The 20,086-nt window shown below is 28.1% G+C and overlaps 1 protein-coding gene across 2 annotated transcripts in view; it reads left to right on the top strand.

Annotated features, from left to right (window-relative positions):
• LOC111035989 (protein phosphatase Slingshot-like) overlaps positions 1–20,086 on the top strand; it is a 67,832-nt gene that overhangs the window by 11,700 nt on the left and 36,046 nt on the right. For both annotated transcript variants that reach the window (XM_022317851.1, XM_022317850.1), the window contains exon 2: positions 10,661–10,716. In XM_022317851.1, coding sequence (XP_022173543.1) covers positions 10,661–10,716 — 56 coding nt within the window. The remainder of the gene's footprint in view (positions 1–10,660; positions 10,717–20,086) is intronic.

Genomic DNA, 20,086 nt, shown 5'->3' with positions numbered 1-20,086 from the left:
CGCGTCCGCTGCGACGCAGCCGGTCGCGGTTCGATCCTCGGCTACCGGGCGGCATTTTTCTCCGGACAAGTCGCGGTGACCGGAGAACAAGTGCTGCCATCCCCCACCCCCGGGGCATGGCAGAAACCTACGGGTGCCCCATTCGAAATTCTGCCAAAAACAAACACACACGTGTTCCCCCCTACCGTTCCAAAAAATATACAATACAAACTACAATACAAATCCTACTACAGCTAATGGCCTCAGTTGCCGAAGCTTAAGTTCAAAAAAAAAAAAAAAAAAATAGATAAACGAGAGAATATATTAACGACAACACTCGGGCCTGGATAAATATATATAGTTTATTATTTAGATATTTTTCTATTACTTATATACTATTAATTTCGTCGCTTATTCAAAAATCATATTATTCAGGTTTTAATCTCCAAGGTAATATTTTGTTGCTGTCAAAAACAAATAAAAATAATATAACATATATAATGTTTATTTTTAATTCCATTTTTCATATTCACCGATTTTTAAGTATTTTTTTATGAATTTAATAGATTGAAAATTTATTCTGAGTTTAATAACCAATTTAATTCCTGTTATGTACTTTTTTTTAGCTAATGCTAACTTATAATACTGCGTGATGCTCGAGGAAGAAATGTATTTAATAAACGAAAGTAGAAATTTAACTATACATATTATGTTCTTAAACGAATAATAATTGTATATTAGTACATTACTATATATAGTTATACAAATTACTAGTTTTTGCTTTTGTATTTTGACAATAAATTACTATTCACTCAGTTAAAATAATTTTCACTCTTTATCGTGAAGTAATAAGTATTAAAAACAATTTAAGAATTTTTGAAGTGCTATTTAATGATGGAAAATTAATTTAACATAATATTTTTATACCTGTTATATAATTTGAATTTTTTTATAATTTTCTAATACACATTGAACAAGTTTATTTAAAATTATTATAAAAAATAAATGAACAGGAAGTGTCACAAATGAGTGGCTTATTCTAACAAGTATTTTAAATATAAATGTCACTGTAAATTCTTATTATTCTCCCCAGAGTACAGATAGTATATCTAAAAAAATAATTTTTTTTTGCAGTAATATATTCTAATTTAGTTATTAGAAAAAGTAGTTTTGATTATAATAGTCTAAACGAAGTATATTTTAATTTTTCCTCATTCATTAAAAATCAATTTTAAATCTGTTCCTCACATCCGTTTCATTAGTTCACCTTTTGTCTATATAACTGTGCTTAACAATCCATTCGTTTTATTCTCAGGTCATTCTTTTCCACTATAGGACAAACGATTTCCCTTTCGTACAATTTTCGGTCATTTTGGTTGAATAATGTTTCGATCCTTACCCATAGTGTACATTTTTCTATGATCATACTATATTGTATCAAACAAATATTCATCTTGATGACTGGATCTGGCCATCTGAGAAAACGATGGCATGATGATTTCGTCCAAATATATAATATATGACTGCATACCTAATGTTTTTTGAGAAGGTTTTTTTTTAGATCTTGAAAAATAGTACAATTTATGAAAACATGAAACTATAGTACAATAATAAATTATTGTTTATTATTCTCGTGTAAATTAATTGTTTTTTCTTTTATGTATATTTTATACTGTAGACCACAACACCAGTTCGGCGCAGCGAGGCCGTGTCTTATACGATAAGTCGCGAATAATATTATTTTATATTGTAATATATAGTATATAGTTTATTCGCATCCTATTTAGTTTTTTATTTCATCTAATCCGTCTGTCATCGTTGTGGTGTAAACGTTTCGCAAACCTAGTTTTGAGAGTAAAATACAAATTATATTCGTCAGTGAACAAAAAAAACCCTGATTAAAAACATGCACCGGTCGATATCATCTCCTGTGTATATATATAACTGTATGTTCTATATATAGGTACACCATTACCACTGATATCATATCACTCAGCCGTGTCGTTGTCGTGCAGAAGGCGGGCGACTTCGGATCATTATTTCCGCATGCTCGCCACCGTTAGAGTATTGTATATATCATTTATTGTGTATAGTGATTTAGATTTAATGTATATATATATAATATTATGTTGAGGTACATGTCGTGTATATCAATTATATAACAGCCAAGCGACCTACATCCGCGCGGACGGCCATCCGTTATTGTTGCTATGTTTTTTGTAGTTGCGATGCAACGGGTGGCTCTTGCGATTGCGGTAGTTGCCGATTTGTTATTGTCAGTCGGCTGGATACTCAGATCACCTTAATTCGCCGTTCGTAACGATGACGTATAATATTGTGATATTATCCATATGTATTCTGTAGGTACGCTAGCGTTATGGCTTGTATTTTACATAGATTGATAGATATACATATGTATAATTTATAAGCCGATATACTTATATTATACGAATTAGTGTCTTACCGACAACGACAACGTGTTTGTATAGTTTGTTGATACATGACACACGTGTCATGTATTGATGTATAATATATATTTATTTACAGTTTCAGTTACTCAGTTACCTAGTTGTATTTCTGTGGCTGATATAACTCACAGTTACGCGAAGACCGCTAGGTATATATTTGTTTTGTACTTATAAACGGGGAAATAACGTGTTTATATAAACGTTACAAATTATTGTTCAATAATAATATTGTAGGATAATATATATTTGATTATACTTTTATGAGATTAAAACTATATTTTTACTATAAAATCGTGTACATCTTTTCGCCGCTATGGCTGTGCAAAAATATACGATTTTATTTCAAATATTTAATTCAAAATAAATATTTAATACCTATAATCTTTTATTGTGTTTTTATAATCTTGCAATTTTAAAGCTTAGCACTTGGGATTTGGGTGGTCGTTATAGAAATTGTAAATATTGTAGCTGTCGTTTATTGATTTCATTTAAGTTATGATGGTTATAAATTGAATTTAAACGGTGTACTGCTGAGCCATATTATTTGTATAGGTTTACTAATTTAATTCCAAACTATTAATTTGTCGAGGTTATATTATATTATATAAATGGTACTTATATGAACATGTGGCTAAAACGGACGCCGTAGTTGTGTTCGGGTGTCTTAACTGAATACTCTGTCTTAATTTGGTTAAACTATGTAGTATTTCGTGTGTAATACTGTTGATTGCATTTTTTTTTGATATTTTTTATGACTACTAGCGTCCTGGTATATATATATTAAATTATTAACTATAACGAGAACGAAAGTGCTAGAATTTAACAGCTGCATTGTTTCAGTGTTGACCTATGGGGATTTTACTATTTTTAACTTAATAATTTATTGAACTCTTCAAATAAAAACTATATAGTAAGTTAATTCGTTTTATATAAATAAATATTTGTATTCGTCGATTTAATTTTACAATCGTTGTCGATTATATGTTTTCTATTCGCGATACTATCGTGCTGCATGGCCCCTCGAACGGTATTGCCATTTTAAGACATGCCTCCGACGTTCACTTGACTGAGATTGTGTTTTTTCGGTCGTCTACGTATTTCATTCACTCTGTATGTATACCAGCTACGATGCCCAGTTCGGATTTGTATATTTATATTCGCGCTACGTATGCACACACATCGGGTATTTGAACTTGAAGGTCTTTGAACGATATTTTTCGCTTTGTTCGCCTATTACCGATTTGTTCTATTGGTGTAATACGTTTTTCTACATTCGTTCCATATAACAATATTATTATTTCGACAGTGAATTAGACCGATTAAAAACCATCAATGACATCGTTATCTGTGCGAATAAAGCATCTCAAAGATCCGTCGACACCATATTCTTAAGCCAATTATTTTTTTTTTATATAAATCAATACGGGCTTTTTTATGTTTTGATTATACTTAAAGCCTTAGAGGGCATTATCGTAGTAAATTAAAAAATGCCTTGTTTAAAACAAGTTAAGAAATTGTTGATTTATATTGTTTTTAATTTTTATTAAATCCATTGTCTTCTGCATAATATGAATTATATGTATCTACTATCTATAATATTGGATTATATATTAAATATTTAACCGTATTGTATAATTTTGGGGTTTTATATATGTTTAATGCATGAATAAATGTATATTTTAATATAAGACTTGCAACATTATGTATTGAACAGATAAATGTAGTGAAATTTGGAATAGTACCTACATAATATTTGTTTAGGTCAGTACTTTATTAGTTACTATATATTTTTCTATAAAACTCAATGGTCTAACTAAATGTATAATTTAACTTAAAGTCTAAAAATATGGTAGTAAGTATTATTTTATAATTTCAATAAACTAAATAGTATTTAATATTATACACTGGGAACGAGATGGAAAGAAAAAACGGCTAATTAAAATATCGTACAAATATAACGATAGAACACAGATAATGTTCTTACCTTTAAGTTTCATCATAAGTCAACATACCCTAATATTAAAGGTTAAAGTAAACATTTTAAAATTTGCCATGTTATATATTTGTAAGACGGAGTCAACATATTATGCGCTTGTGGGGTCCCTTTAAGTCTTAATCAATATTGCTTTCCATTTTTCGATAATTAAATTGAAAAAAAAATGATCAACTGAAAATTATGGATCCATCTAAAATTTATATTTTATCAGTGTATACTTTATAGTGGCCAATTTCAATGAAAAAATTACGGTGCAGACGTGCAAACTTTTATTTTTTCAGTTAGCCCAAAAATTGCATAAATTATGAGGGTGCTAATCACTCACAAGTGCCCAAGTCCCCCTCAAATTTCGCCTATATTATACAATATACATCGTATCATCTAACAACTTGGAAGGAGAAATGGCTCATCGTGAAAAGTTGTTTTTAGTTACAAATATATGTTATATACACGTCCTTTAGCTATGTGTCATTAATTACATTTATAAATACAAACTAAAATCGTAACTCATAGGGGCGTATACCAGTTCCGTGACGTCGTTTGGCAAATAGTTGCTGATATAGATACGTTCGTACCACCTAGTGTCTGTGGTACGACAACCGACAGGGTATAAAATATGTATAATTCGTTGTTCTGTGTATAATACAAATAAAAAATATTTCATTTATATTGGTAAATCGCAGAATATGTTGTATATTATAAAGCAATCGCGTACTTTGTGTTCAATAGAAAAAAATCCATAAAAGACACCTTTTACAAGGTCAATGTTATAAAACGCAAAAGCTTTTTCTCCCATTTAATTCCTAAATATTCAATTCAAAACCACGCACGACTCGCTTCCGTGCGTTGTACAAATACCGGATCGGTGGGTTGTTCTATGCTTAGTTGTGATTTATTCTCCTTCTTAAACATCAATCCATCACATGGTTTACCACAGCAATACCTGTAGCAGTTCACCGCGTATGTCTGCGTATCCCTTAATAGTAATTATAACCGTGAACCGTCTCAACAGCAGGGCCGATAATAATTATATAAAATACAAAAACTGTCAATTTTAGCGTCTATATTATATTGTTTAAAATATTATGTGAGCACATCAGCTCTCATTGGTCTCCTCATGCTGCTGCAGTTTTGCAACAAGGGAACAATAACTACGATAACAATAATAGAATAATAATATCGTTTTATCCGCGTAGTATGTCAAACACGAAAAATCCATCTGCAGCACCAATGCACCACACTGTATAGTGTATACACACACCTAAATATATTGACATATTGTAGATATATTATTAATTTATAATAGACACGTTGCATCACTTCGTATTTTTATTAAAAATAAAATGTATCTATATCTGCATTCTGCACCACTGCGCGACGACGTCAACAGCGCATAACATATTATAATACATTACAATAATATTATAATTTAAACGCATACAACTATTGTATTGTCTATTTTGCAACAGTGTAGTTTTATAGCCTCAAGCGCACACACGTAATATACTGTGTTCGCGCATTGCCTATAATATATATTATGTACGTATACATTTTTTTTTTCATGCAAATTGATCGTTATCTTCTGGATTTATTTGTAATTTTTTTTGAAACTGTTCATTACGGATTAACATACCTACTACATTTTATTGTGATTTTTTTTTGATGTTATACTTACAAACTTCTCTCTTTTAGTTATTGTCAAACACAAACCTATAAATTGTGGAGTGGTTTCAATTTTAAATTCTCTAAAATAATATATTTACGAAAATATTAATTTATGGCTATTTATTGAATGCAATATCAAGTCAAAGTGTACTCGAAGAGGAGATGCATTTAAGAGAACGCTACACCCGCATGTGCTGTCTTTGTCTTGCAAATGTATACAACATAACAAAAACTGTTTTGCGTGGAATAGCACTCAGTCTATAGTCCTAGTAGTCACCAAAAGTTCATTATATAGAAGATAATATTTTCTGTGTCGTACTTTTTTTTTGTTTGATATTAATAAGAAAAAAATTATAACACTTAAAAATCTGATATTTTTATGTTTTTTTTAAACTTAAATTACTTTTAATGCATTGGTTTTATCGAAAAATAAAAACTCTTGACACAGTTAAAATTCTCCTCTATATTCGTGGTGAAAATTTGGTTTTTTAGTTATTAGTTTATAACTCTACTGCAGCCTTCTCCGTTTTCTCCCGCTCGAAACAGTTTTTGCTATGTCTTACATTTGTAAGTTGGAGCAACACTTGCGGCTGTAGCTTTCTTTTAACATTTATAAATATTCCTCGTTCATATCATTTGTTTTATCTCTTCTGTTAATTATTTGAAAAAATAATTGTATCAATTGTCAAGCAATTATAAAGTATTTACACCATTTATTTTTAAAGATTTAATAGATTTTAGGTAGATCCGGAACAGAAAACCCTCTTGGATATGTCTTTACAGGGACTGTCACTGTATTTTGCATAGGTAATGTGTGATGCATAAATAATGTCTTCTGTCATTTTCACCCTCTTATCGTCCAAAACGATAATCAAAAATATAATATTATGTTTGTACGTACTGGCTACTGTATGAACGTTGTCGAAGTCGTGTGCAGTGGTCGACACAAGAAAATCTCAGTACTTATGTAATGTTTTAATTGTGTTCATTCGTTAATGTACTCCTCACACGGCGTCCATCTATAACCATCCGTGTCATAATATAGTGTCGTCGTCGTTATTATTGTTGTTGTGGTTGTAATTGTTTAACGTCTCACGTGCAATTTATAACACTAAATTTACGTCTTAGTATAATTTGTAACGGACGATTATTGAACGGAAAAAAAACATTCGAGTTTTTCAAGCTTATATTATGCGTTACAGCTGCTTATACGACAAACGACATTTGTCAAAAACAAACGATTTATATTTTTATGTACGTTGAACATTTTTAACCTAATAGTATTGCTTATTGCGTATTTCAGAAATCTTTTATAATAACAATAATATTATTTTTATTGAGTATTGCATTATATTCTATTCAAAAGCCGGGTGATAACGATATAATATTTGATCTAATGGTATAAGTGATACTATTAGACATTAGTGATTCCTATCATCGTAGATTAATCTTTTGATTGGGATTTGAACTTTATTGTAAACAAATTTACCAAAGAGTAAACTGTTTTATGTATATTTTTCACAAATTAAACAATTTCTCCATTTTAATTAAATCACACTTTTTTATTTACTATATTGCCCGTCGTGTATTTTTTTCGATTCAAATATCTTAATTCATTTATATTTAATACTTGATACATACGTTTTTTTAGTTCTTATTATTAATCGTGAAAAATGTTAAGTTTCAACTAAATAATTTCAAGTAATGAGCCTTTATTTTTGTACATAATTTAATGGTGTGGTGTATCTTGTGAATTGTATACTTATTCTAAGTCTTACACTGTCGAAATTGTTTAAATTAGTATATGTTTTCATAGGCTATATGCCTTACAGCCGTAAATACTATACGAATTTCAAAACACTATTTAAACTAGGAAAACTTGAAAATATGTGTGTCGAATGTCAATAGTAATGGCTATAATGAGTAGTATGTTATGATAAAATTGAATCTCTTAAACTGTTATTGACATATTGTTGAACAAAAGTAAAAATTTTAATGATAAATATAATTAGAAGCTAAACTATAAATTTAATACATATACAACATTATATACACACTCTCGTTGACACACAAGTGCACTAACTGTTACCTATACGTTTTATAATGTGAAAAACAAGCTAAACAACGTGGAGATCATGGGTCAGCTGTGGCACGTACTAGCACAGCGGCCGGTGAAGTGTGTATGGCTTAATTTTGTCTACACAATTTTAACCTTTTTTTCGCCTCTTCGTGACCTAGAACCTAGAAAATCGTTTCGAAATCGTTTAAATGGCTATAATTTCATTTCATTTTGGTTTTATTATTATTATTATTATTATTATTATAACTTTATTATTTTTGTTGGTCTACTATGTACAACCCTATCCACTCTAACCGTGTTTTGTCGCGGTCGTGCAAGCCGGGGTCGTGACAGTGAAAGTGTCCGCGGCACACAATCATTTGTTATTATTGCACGCACGTGAATCTTCCGCCCGCAAAATTAAATTTACAGATTTACCTATGTTCATTTGTAGGGCACGATGTCATTCGCATAATATGTAATCACTTTTGACATTATTGAATGGCGCCGTTAACTTTTTTACCCTATAGAAATATGAAAAATTAATATTGCCAATAAATTCAAATCTTAAATTTACGAAATATACGAAAAAGTATTTTATTTCATTGCAAATTTAGTAGTATGACTGCATGAGTCATGAGCATGCATTAATTTCAGACATGATTTTATTTTTATTAATGCGATCTTATTATTGTATACTATTTGCCTGGTTTTCATAAGACGTTTAGTGCACCTATCTAACTATCTTGTTTTGTTATTTGGTTGTTACTATTTTTTTTAAATAGATCATAATATGCTATAATCTTTATATTATAACATATAACTTATAGCCTATACTTATTAGGCATTAGATTGAACCTATATAATAAACTGGTAAACAATCACTAGTAAAATGTATAATGATTGTTATGCCGCTTTTGGGATTTAAGAAACTGTATAAATAAATACAATTATTGGATATTAATGCGGGATTTTGAATAATAAATAGTAAATATCATTAGAGTTCAACAAGCTTTCACTATATTATACTCGTGATGAGTCATTTATTTTTGAAGAATTGTTTTTAATGTAGATAATCTATTGTGCTTTAAACGGATTTTTGAAGTCTTAACTGTCTATGAAACTGAAGTGTGCTGAACTTTAGATAATTAGATTTTCTATAATTAAAAAAAAGTCAATTAATATTTTAAGTGCATTTATAACTTTCAATTTTATAATTAAATTATCAATAATTAAAACAATACCTTATCGTGTATTTTAAATATTAAGTATTTTACTAGAATATTGATGGTATAATATAAATTAATTTAGAAGAAATGATAATATTAAAACTCGAAATATCGAGGAACATCGTATACTTAGAGTATTCATTTTTAAGTGTTCAGTAGAAAGATAATACTTTTATAATGTATTTTAATTTTAACGACATGAAGTATAAGTCGTTGTTGTCAAACAATTAAATAGTACTTATCTAATTTGTAATTAGCGTCTTTGTTTATGTTATAAACTTATATCTTATATTATTTTGTATTATTCTAAAATAAATATAATTATCAATTATGTTTTTTTTTCTATTGCATTGTAGTCTCGCACTATCATGGATAATATATCATTCGTTTGATTTTCTTGAATTACCGTTGTTATTAAAACTGTTTGTTATGGACTTATTTATTATGAAGCGTATATTGTGTGTATAAAAGTACATCATATCAGTGGAAGGTGATATTCTAACCACAAACCGTTTTTAGTTGATATCTCTTTTGTTCAATGGTATAAAATATACACTTGCAGACTGCTGTATATTATTGTGTTGTGACTTGTGGATCGCTCGAAAGCCAACAATGGAAATAAACTTCATAAAAAAATTATTTAGGCTTGTGTATTGCGGTTAGTTGCTTAGATACTATGCATTACAATTTCCAGTGCTCAGTAATGATAATTATTATATTGAACGATGGGGCCAGGCTATGTACTGTTATATACAATTGTTTGCAGTACATTGAACTTCGCCCATACATCACAGAAGGGAACTATAAAAATAAAATAAATCAGGTTTTATTCTCCACTCTGTATTAAATATGGCTACTACTGTATAGTGTAAAGTGAATATTTTTCTTTTTTTAAAAAAATCTGGTTCAATAAAAATTGTTCTATATAATTAATTAACCACAATCTTCGTGCAATTTAATCGTATTTAATCTAACCTTGAAATAAAGTTGAGTGTAATGCATAATAATGAAAACAACAGTTTCAACTAACTGGCAAACATTTAACAGCATTAATTACTTCGTATTTTCTTGTAAGACTTGTTTTAAAAGTACCTATGGGTCAACTTTTATTATATGTTATTTTTTACTCTATACAATATTTATTTATGTATATAATGAATGATTAATATCGTATCATATAAACATGATCTGTGTGATTTAATTCTTAAAATATAAAATTTAAGATTTAATTTTCTTATTTATATTTATTTATTGATCGTTGCAGGATTCAGGAGCCGGTAGTTCATTGGATGAAGATGAGCCGATCAAAACCAATCGCAGGTAAGAAAATAAATCATGATGGATCGATAACACGTTAATAATTGTGTGCAAGAGTACATATCCTTGCTCTTGTGCATATTATTATAATAGTATATATATGTCTGAGTGGAATTTTGCCAGAACGGTTAGCCGACAAATGTCCATAATGCGACCTACGGTTATAAAACCTCTATAGCGTGTGCAAGTGTGTGTGATAAGTATTTGCTACCGTTTCATCGATTTTCTAAACAACTCAAGGATACTGTAGCCTACGCCTTGCACCAAAAATAAATCTAAAGACTTTCACCCAAAACTGTTGTAACCGCGTTGCCTTTATTGTAGCAAACAAATTTAGAACGGAACTAATCGCAACGGTGTTTTCCCTGACAATAGTGTTTTTACTTAAAAGACCTTGAGTGTGTTTTAACAAAATATCTATTGTACTATATAACAGATTGTATTTTTCGTTATTTATATGATCTAATCTTAGCATATAAGTACTTGATGTGTAAAACGTGAATCATTAATACCTGCATATTTTTCTCCAGTTCGTGATTTTGTCATGTTATATTTTTAAAAGCAGTTCTTACATTGTCATTGAATTTATCCAATCGTTTTTAATAAAAACTAAATATCTGTACATCTGTATTATTTATATAGTTATATCAACTATATCACAAATGCAATAATTCAAAGAAAATTTTTGCAATTATCCGCTTCAAACGTATTAACTATTATATAATTTGATTTTTGTTGATGTTATTATGACATTTATATTGACAGCACCTGTTCGTTTGATGTATTTAAGAGTTGTTTATAGTTATTGATTTTACTGCAGTGTTTTTTTATGGATTGTGTGTATTTCATGAACTACTATAACATAATCATACATAATTACACGATGCAAGTTGAAACCACGAATCCCATGTGACCATATTATTAATACTAATAAAGTGTTGAATATTATTATTAAAAAGGTGGTCCAATGGGTACCGCTGTTCTGTACAGTAGTTTTCGAGCATTTTGTTGTAATGGATTTGTTATATTTGAATTAAATGACAACTCATTGCATACATACAAAAAACAACTCTGAGCGAAGACGTTATAATATCTTCCTATCATACTTGTATAAATAATCAAATTTAATAGTTAAAAAAAAATTATAAAAATCAAAAATATCTCATGGCTACAAATAGCATAATTTTCAGGTGAACTTTTTTTTTTGATAGAGATAAAAAACTTATTGGAAATTTTCAATTAAAATGTTTAATGTTTGCTATAAAGATAATTTTTTTTATAAATTTGTAATTGAAAAATAATTTACAAAATTTTAAAAAATTCCTCATGGCTATAAACAGCTCAAAAAAAGTCAAACTAGTTAGAAAATGATAGGCAAATAGAATGAACCTTCTTGGTGTTAATAAAATGACAAAATAAACATTTGGTGAAAAATTAATGTATCTGCGGTCGTTCTTTTTTAGAGTTACACTAAAAAGCAAAATCGATTTTTCTGAAAACTGATAATATTTTTTGATTTTATCATATACTCTCGTAATTCAAGATATTCATTTAACACGATATCCAACTAGGGATATGATACCAATGAAAAATATCTACAAATCTGTATTACGATGACATCAATTGATTGAGTTCAAAGCGATAATATTTCAATTTGATGTATTTTATAACAATTTCTTTATTGGTGTTGGTTTCATTTTATCCCATCTTCAATATCATAATTTATTTTGAATTCTTAATGCTTATGATGGTAATATTCTAATTTCGATATCATCTATTGACGGTCACACGTTTTATACTTATGTATAATATAATATAAATATAATTTAAAACATTTTTAAATAATCATATATCAAAAAGTGTATAAGGTTTTGTTAGTCATATTTTAATAAGTACCTACTATTGAATAATACTTGAATGTGTTGATTTTGTAGAACGAACCCATTAGTCATTTATTTCACAACCCGTCACCTCAAAGTAATGATTTTCCATTCAATAATAATATCTTTTGACATTATATACTTATCTGCTAATAATAACCTCGTGCAAATTTAAAACAGGTATCGACCTATCATAATGCTAATACAAGTGTTGTACTTCGTTTTTATTATTTTGTATTTTGTTACATTAACGTATTTGCCTTTTTAATCGGTTATTATCTGTAGTGCGATACTCCGAGATGACGGTAACTCGTAAACGGTTCGTTTGAAGCGGCGTCCTTGGTCAGTCCAAGGTCTGATATCGTTTAGGTCTAAAGAGCAATAGCGAAGGTGATGGAACAGTGGGTACCTGCTTGATCAGGACCACCGAATCCAACAAATTGCAATTTATTGTGAAACCGTATCGGTCAAAGTGTTTCTATGCGAAAAACATATTCTTATATACAACACATATTTAATTTTATCTGTTGTATGTATGTAGAAAATTCGCATGCAATATTATGTTTTAGGTACTTACCATCGAGAATTGTTAAATTATCTGCTGAAGTATACTCGTAATATAATATTTTGTCATTGGTAGAAGTATATATTTGTTATTATTATTATAATTTTTAATGTTTTCTTCCCGGAGATAAAGATGCTCGAGGACATCCGGAGAAATCTGAGTGTTTCAGACTGTATAACTCATACACATTAATGTAGTAATGTGTCGTGACGACGATTTATTAAGCATACTTATAAGTTATAAGTTATAGAAATATTGCGTCATTTTAATCGGTTATTTAAGTTTTACCAATTAAGTTTCGCTAAAATTACAAAAACTATAAATTATTATATTAGGTATACAAAAAACCAAAAGAAATCCTAACTTCACTTTATACTTTATTAAAAAAAAACTACATTTTTTCTATAAATACCAAACATAAGTATACATAAGTATCAATTTTATCGAATATTTTTCAATACAATTTAATATTTATCAACTCGATTAGTAAATTTATTAAATAATATAATTTATTATTCTACTACAACCTTACATGTTTAACCTGTGTTAATTTTTTTGATAGTAGTATTTGTTTTTGCCTTGGAACTATACAAATTATTCACTAAAACATTGCTGCCTTAAGTATACAAACTCTACCGTTAATTATATATATTTTTCAGTCAAAATAATTTTTTTTTTAATTGATCATACATGATAATATATGGGGTAATTCACTAAGCATGCTCACTCCCATTTTTTCCTTCAATAATGAATTTATTCAAATTCTGATTTTTGGAATTTGAAGTATACTCAATTACTATATTTTCAAATTCTTGAATTTTTTGTACTACTTATAGGGAGTGTCCTGTGGTGATACAAACTTCTGTTTTTTCAAATGAGAACCATTTTTACAAATTATTAATATCGATAGATTAATATTACAATGACTACCATTTTCAAATCACCATAGCTCCCATATCTTATAAACTCATTACTATGGACCTTTTATACTTAAAATTCAAAGTTAAATAACTCAAAAACTACTCGTATGAACTTTGATTTCGATACGTCTTAAACTTCAGTAAAATGATCTACTATATGATTTATAGTTGATTAGGGGTGTTCTCATTTGAAAAACAGAAGTTTGTATCTCCACAGGACACTTCTTAAATAGTGAAAAATATCTCAAGAATATAAAAATATGGTTTCAAAGTATATTCAAAAGCTTTAAAAAAAATCAGATTTTGAATAACTGCATTACTGAAGCAAAAAAAGAGGGTGAGCATTCTCGGTGAATCACCCTGTATAGGTTGTGAGTGTGTATCGACTATGTATTGTGTATGTCGGACAGACAATTGATGATTTTAGGTTAAAAGAGAAGTTATATACGAACAGTAGAAAATAACCAGTTGTATCTATACGGATTGTAATTTGTAAGAGTTTTCTGAAATAGATCACTAAGAAGGTATATTTCTTAGAAGTATGCAACCATGGTTTTTAAAGAAGAAATATAGTTCTAATACTACTATAAAAAAAACTTCTGTTGGTACCTACAGGGTAAATTTTTTTATTTGTTTTATAAAAATCAAAATTTTGTATAGTTTACTAAAGTTGGGTTTTTTAATATCCAGCTATTTATCTGTACAACAAATTGCCTATAACAATTTATATTTTATTTCCGGAAATTATGACTAAGCAATACGTTTCAATAATTTCATATGTTAAGGCTTATAATGTTTTTAAAAGGTTACCTATGTACTACATTTACATATATTATACAGTATACACGCATAATTTATCTAGGTTGATTTAATATTTATAACAAATTTGTTTTTTATTTAAACAATTTTAAAATAAAAGATGAATAATCTACCTATATGTTCTTGAATCACTTACTTTTATAATTAATTAATTTAAAGTTAAACAATACTATTCTCGCGTATTAAGTCGTGTGACTCAAATAAATAGTTTAAATTGCTGCACCTACAGGTTCTTTTAATTTATTATCGCTAAGATATGTTATCTTGGATTGTAAACGGTCAACGGACAATAATAATTGCTGGATAAAACAGTAGTTGGCCCATTCACCATTTTAAATGCATACGTCTTATGATTAATTGCTTTTCTTAAATTTATTATCATACTGTATAAGTATACCTAATACGTGATACTTAATACCTACATACTTAGCTTTCGTAATATTTTTAATTAATTAATAATACTTTTAATACAAACTATTAAATAATTAAATAATTTGCTTGTAAAAAATTATATTAAATTATTAAACTGTTGTTTATGCATTGTTTTCATTTAATTTTACAAGATAAATATTTAATACGAGTACATAATCTGCATACAACGAAACATTTCGCCTTAGATATGGATTTTCAAATCTTATTTTAACTAATGGATTTTTGATCTTGATAAATTTGGTGGTTGTCTAGTGGTGGAGTAATGCTCTATACATATATGTATGTAAATCTGACAAACATTTTTTTTTTTTAGGTATTTTTACTATATCTTATAGTTGTGAGCGCTTTGGGTAAAAAAAAGCAAGTAACAAGTTTGCCCTAGTTTTTATTTGGTTACATTTCCGCTGTTTAGCTACACGTCAATGAGCTTGATCAATCGGGTCAAACCTCTATCAATGATTTCTCAACAACACTACCTAATGTATAGTTCTGTATCGCTATTTTAGATAGGATGAAAAGTATTTATTTTTTGCCGTAATACTAAAAACAGTCACGGTGGATTTCATTCATTTACACGTTGGTTGCGGTGAATCCGGTGGGTTATTTTTTGTGTCCGATCGTGTAATGATTACTTTCTATATCGGAAAAATACATAGAATTTCATTTTCTGCGGCCTAAACCCCATAGAAGCAATTGTTCAGCGGAAAATCATTTCATATAGTTGTAGGCGTTCGTCGCCAATAGGACTTTCACGTTCCAGGGTTGATCAACAACAATAGCCGATGATAATTGGTGAATTTCACTGTATTTTTATTCCCATTCATGCAACTACTGGTTTCCATCAATAGATATTTTTTGTTTTGCATTTCTCTATCTGTCTGCGTTAAACGCTCGAGCTAGCCGATTTCCACGATTGCACAGTTGACGCGAGTAAAATCAACATTACGGATAAAGTCCTTTCGCCCGATATATTATAATATTATATATATAACTTATTTTACCTCATATATCAAAACAGAAAGTCTCATTCATTTTTTGTTTAAAATAATAAATTGTCAACAAAACAAACGACTTACACACTGCGTCTATTTATCCATCCCAAACTTACTTACCTGCCGGTTAACAAATGGTTTTCAAATATTAGATAGTATATAATATGATGTATATTAAATATTTCTGTCAAATATTCATTATTAAGATAAATCATAGCTATCAAGCAAACATATATATTTTTAAGACAACCAAATATTTGCAAATAATAATTAATAACTACAATTATATAAAACACCTATGTCTTCAGTGTACGTTTTTATTAAGAAAAATTTTAAAGTACATGTTATGAGCTTACAATAAATCACCAATGCTAAATATTAGGTTATTTTGTTTTATGTTATGACTTGTTATACGTGCTCATTCTTCTTTCATAAGACATGAAACCGACTTTTAATATTGATATAACTATCTCATACAGTTTTTGGAAATGTGTACCGAAAACTATAACGTATATTATTAAATCTATGATAAATAATTAAAGCATATAATACTATTATAAGATAAATTTTCTTTGATTTTGGTATTATATTCTATTTGATTAACATCATGTGTTAAATTAATTAAAATTACAATCATATTTATTATATATTATATAGTAGTAACTATAATGATCTTATTGGGATATGGTATATTATCTTTTAGATTTACTAATGATATTTTGATAATATTGTAATATTTTATAACATTATATACTTAATATTTCTTCTTTGATAATTTAAATACTGAACATTGATAAACGCTTTCGAGATTATGAAACAAATTTAATTTTATATAAATTATACACATAATTTTCATAGATCTTGTTATTTTCAATTTTTTAGTAAAAAAAAAAATAATAACTTATTTGTATAAACAATTTTTTATGTTATAAGTTATTTTCTCGTTGTATTTTTAATGAATGGAACTGATTTAATATTTGTTATAGTTCATAATATATATAGTACTATAGTAAGCTGTTATTGTGTATGGTTTATATAAATTATAAAGCATAGTGTTTACCATTTAGAGACTTACGATATAACTAGCAGTTATGTATATATTTTGATAATAATATGTAAAACCTACCTTACTATAATAATTGTTTTAGAAACATTAGTTATATCTATTCATATTTTACATAAAAAATGGTAAATGAGCATTTATTAAATCATGTTCAAAGAATGAATTCTGAGGCAGGTGCTTTTTTATAATTATAATCAAAAAATTATTCAAATTATACCTTAGTTTACCCAAAAATAATAAATATTAAATTTACCTTGCTATTAAATATATATATAGGTATATTATGTATAATAAGTTATTTTACTGTTTTTCAGTATTTTATTAAAATCTACTTAAATATTTGAAAAATGACTTAAACTATATGCTGTAGTTAGATTTGCTGTATTATAGAAGGGGGGGGGGCCTTAAAACAACATTTTTTAGTTTCGGAAAAAATGTAGTATTTTGAAAAATATAAGACAGTGAAAAGAATGTATTTTATGCTTATAAAAGTATAAAACGACCCGCGTCTATATAAAATACCTCTGAATATTCGGTGCACACGGTATTTCAAAAATATCCTGATCCGGGCTGATCATGCCGTAACCTTGTAACTGCTATAATAATATAATATCCAATATTTTTACTTAGATATTCGACGGCGGTAGTTTATATAGAACGTTTGAATTATAGGTACGAGTACGTGTATTGTTAAAATATTCACTAAGATTCACTAACTCAACCAAGATGAACGAAGATGACGACGAGGTCATATTACAATTTAAAGTATATCATTTCTTGTTATGCACCATAACGATGGTACTTTAACGTAGTTTTCATTTGTCAGACTAAGCCTGCGTGCTGCAGCTACTGTGGTACTACCGAAATAAAGCGATGACATAACGCACGCTCGCACATATATATATACTCGCATACATTCATAATATTAAATTTTGTATACTACATTAAAACACACACACAAACGATTTGTCAGTAGATTCAATAATTAGGGAAAACTTCAAGTTGCGCAATATGACCTATTGTATATTCATCCAGACACCATGCGGTTGACGCCTGTGACAAAAAATTTCTCTTTTCCGCCGAAAAAACAATACTATACTATAAATTATAGCTATAACTATTCTCATTCGTTATTAATATACCTATACCTAACGATTGTATTCCATTTTCTACGTAAAATGCATTACGGCCTGCATTTTCATAATGCTGCTGGATTTCCTGCTTTTCAATATTATTTTTACTTTTTTTTTATACGTATTTTATATTTTCTGTTTTGTAGCATATTTTGTAGTACATAGTGAAAACAATATAATATATGTTTCACGTCTAACTTGTTTTTTTATTATTGTTATTCTCCACGCGTGGTATAATAATATTGTTGAGGTGCAAGATGCCTATTATTCTTTCATTAATACTTAACTCAAATGCTTTTATCTTGTATGCTAAAAGTTCTGCAAAAGATTTTCCCTTATTTTTCATCATCTTCTACAATGTACATTATCATTATAGTTCTCCCATTCATCAAATCTAATGCTTTGGAGAATAACTTCAATTACCGTCAGTTACGCACTTACGCATAACAATGGCCTTATAGGTTAATTATTACGATGTGCATTGTTTTTATTTCAATCCAAGACCATTGACCTTTGTCCATAGTGACGTAGTCCACATTAATGTACTATAAATATTATCACTGACTACTTTTATTTGAATATTCATTATTTATAAGTTATAAACTCTTAAACTTTTAATTCCTACGATTTTCGTTTGTTGTATTGTAAAATTGGTAAATGCATAATTTATAGTTGTCCAATTGCATACTATCCAATTTCGTATAGGTATATGTGTGTGGTAGTCATACTTCAATACAATATTATTATTTATTTTAATATGATATATTCTAATGTAAAAAATCTCCTCTCGATTGTAAACTTGTATAAGTAACATACACGAATTAATTATGCTACCGTCCTCGATAAGTAATTTTATACAGGTCTTAAACATAAGTATACATTTATATTTCAACCTTCTTTGCATGTGAATGAGTATATTAAAAGAATAATAATAATATGGCCTTTCTCGGTTCATTAGTTGTTATAAATTGTAATATAATGTACCACAAAAACTCATATTGGTCGATTTTAACGTCTTATTAGTATAAATTAAACATAAAAATTAACAATTAATAAATACACAAAATATCATATTAAATTATATCTATAAATACCATCCTTTTTTAACAAATAAAAACAAAATTAAGTCTGTTTTAAATTATTATTATCTATTCTTAAAAATTGTGTTCTATACAGACACGGCTCCAAGGGAGTGGGCTCCAGCCCTAGCCCCCCCTCCCCACGAGAAATATTTACGATACGATAAAGTCATATGATATTATTTTTATAAAAGCTACATCAATGAATTTATGAAATATACTTTTAAAAAATATTTAAAAGTAGATACTTTAATAGGTACTTACACTATGCAAATACCAATTTAAATATGCATTAAATTATAAATTATAAATTTACTAGTTAAATATTAAGTAGGTAATCATAAGTTTTTATTTAAAAAAATAGTATTCCTACTGGTATTGGTACATTTTATATATTTTTGTAAACTTTTTTAATTATTAAGATTTTCAATAATTTACTCTATGGTGCATAGATATTGTATAAATAAATATTTAGCTTATTTAATATATT

This window comes from Myzus persicae, unplaced genomic scaffold, assembly GCF_001856785.1.
Source record: "Myzus persicae strain clone G006 unplaced genomic scaffold, MPER_G0061.0, whole genome shotgun sequence".
NCBI classification, from domain to species: Eukaryota; Metazoa; Arthropoda; class Insecta; order Hemiptera; family Aphididae; genus Myzus; species Myzus persicae.
This window is presented reverse-complemented; position numbering and strand designations above follow the sequence as displayed.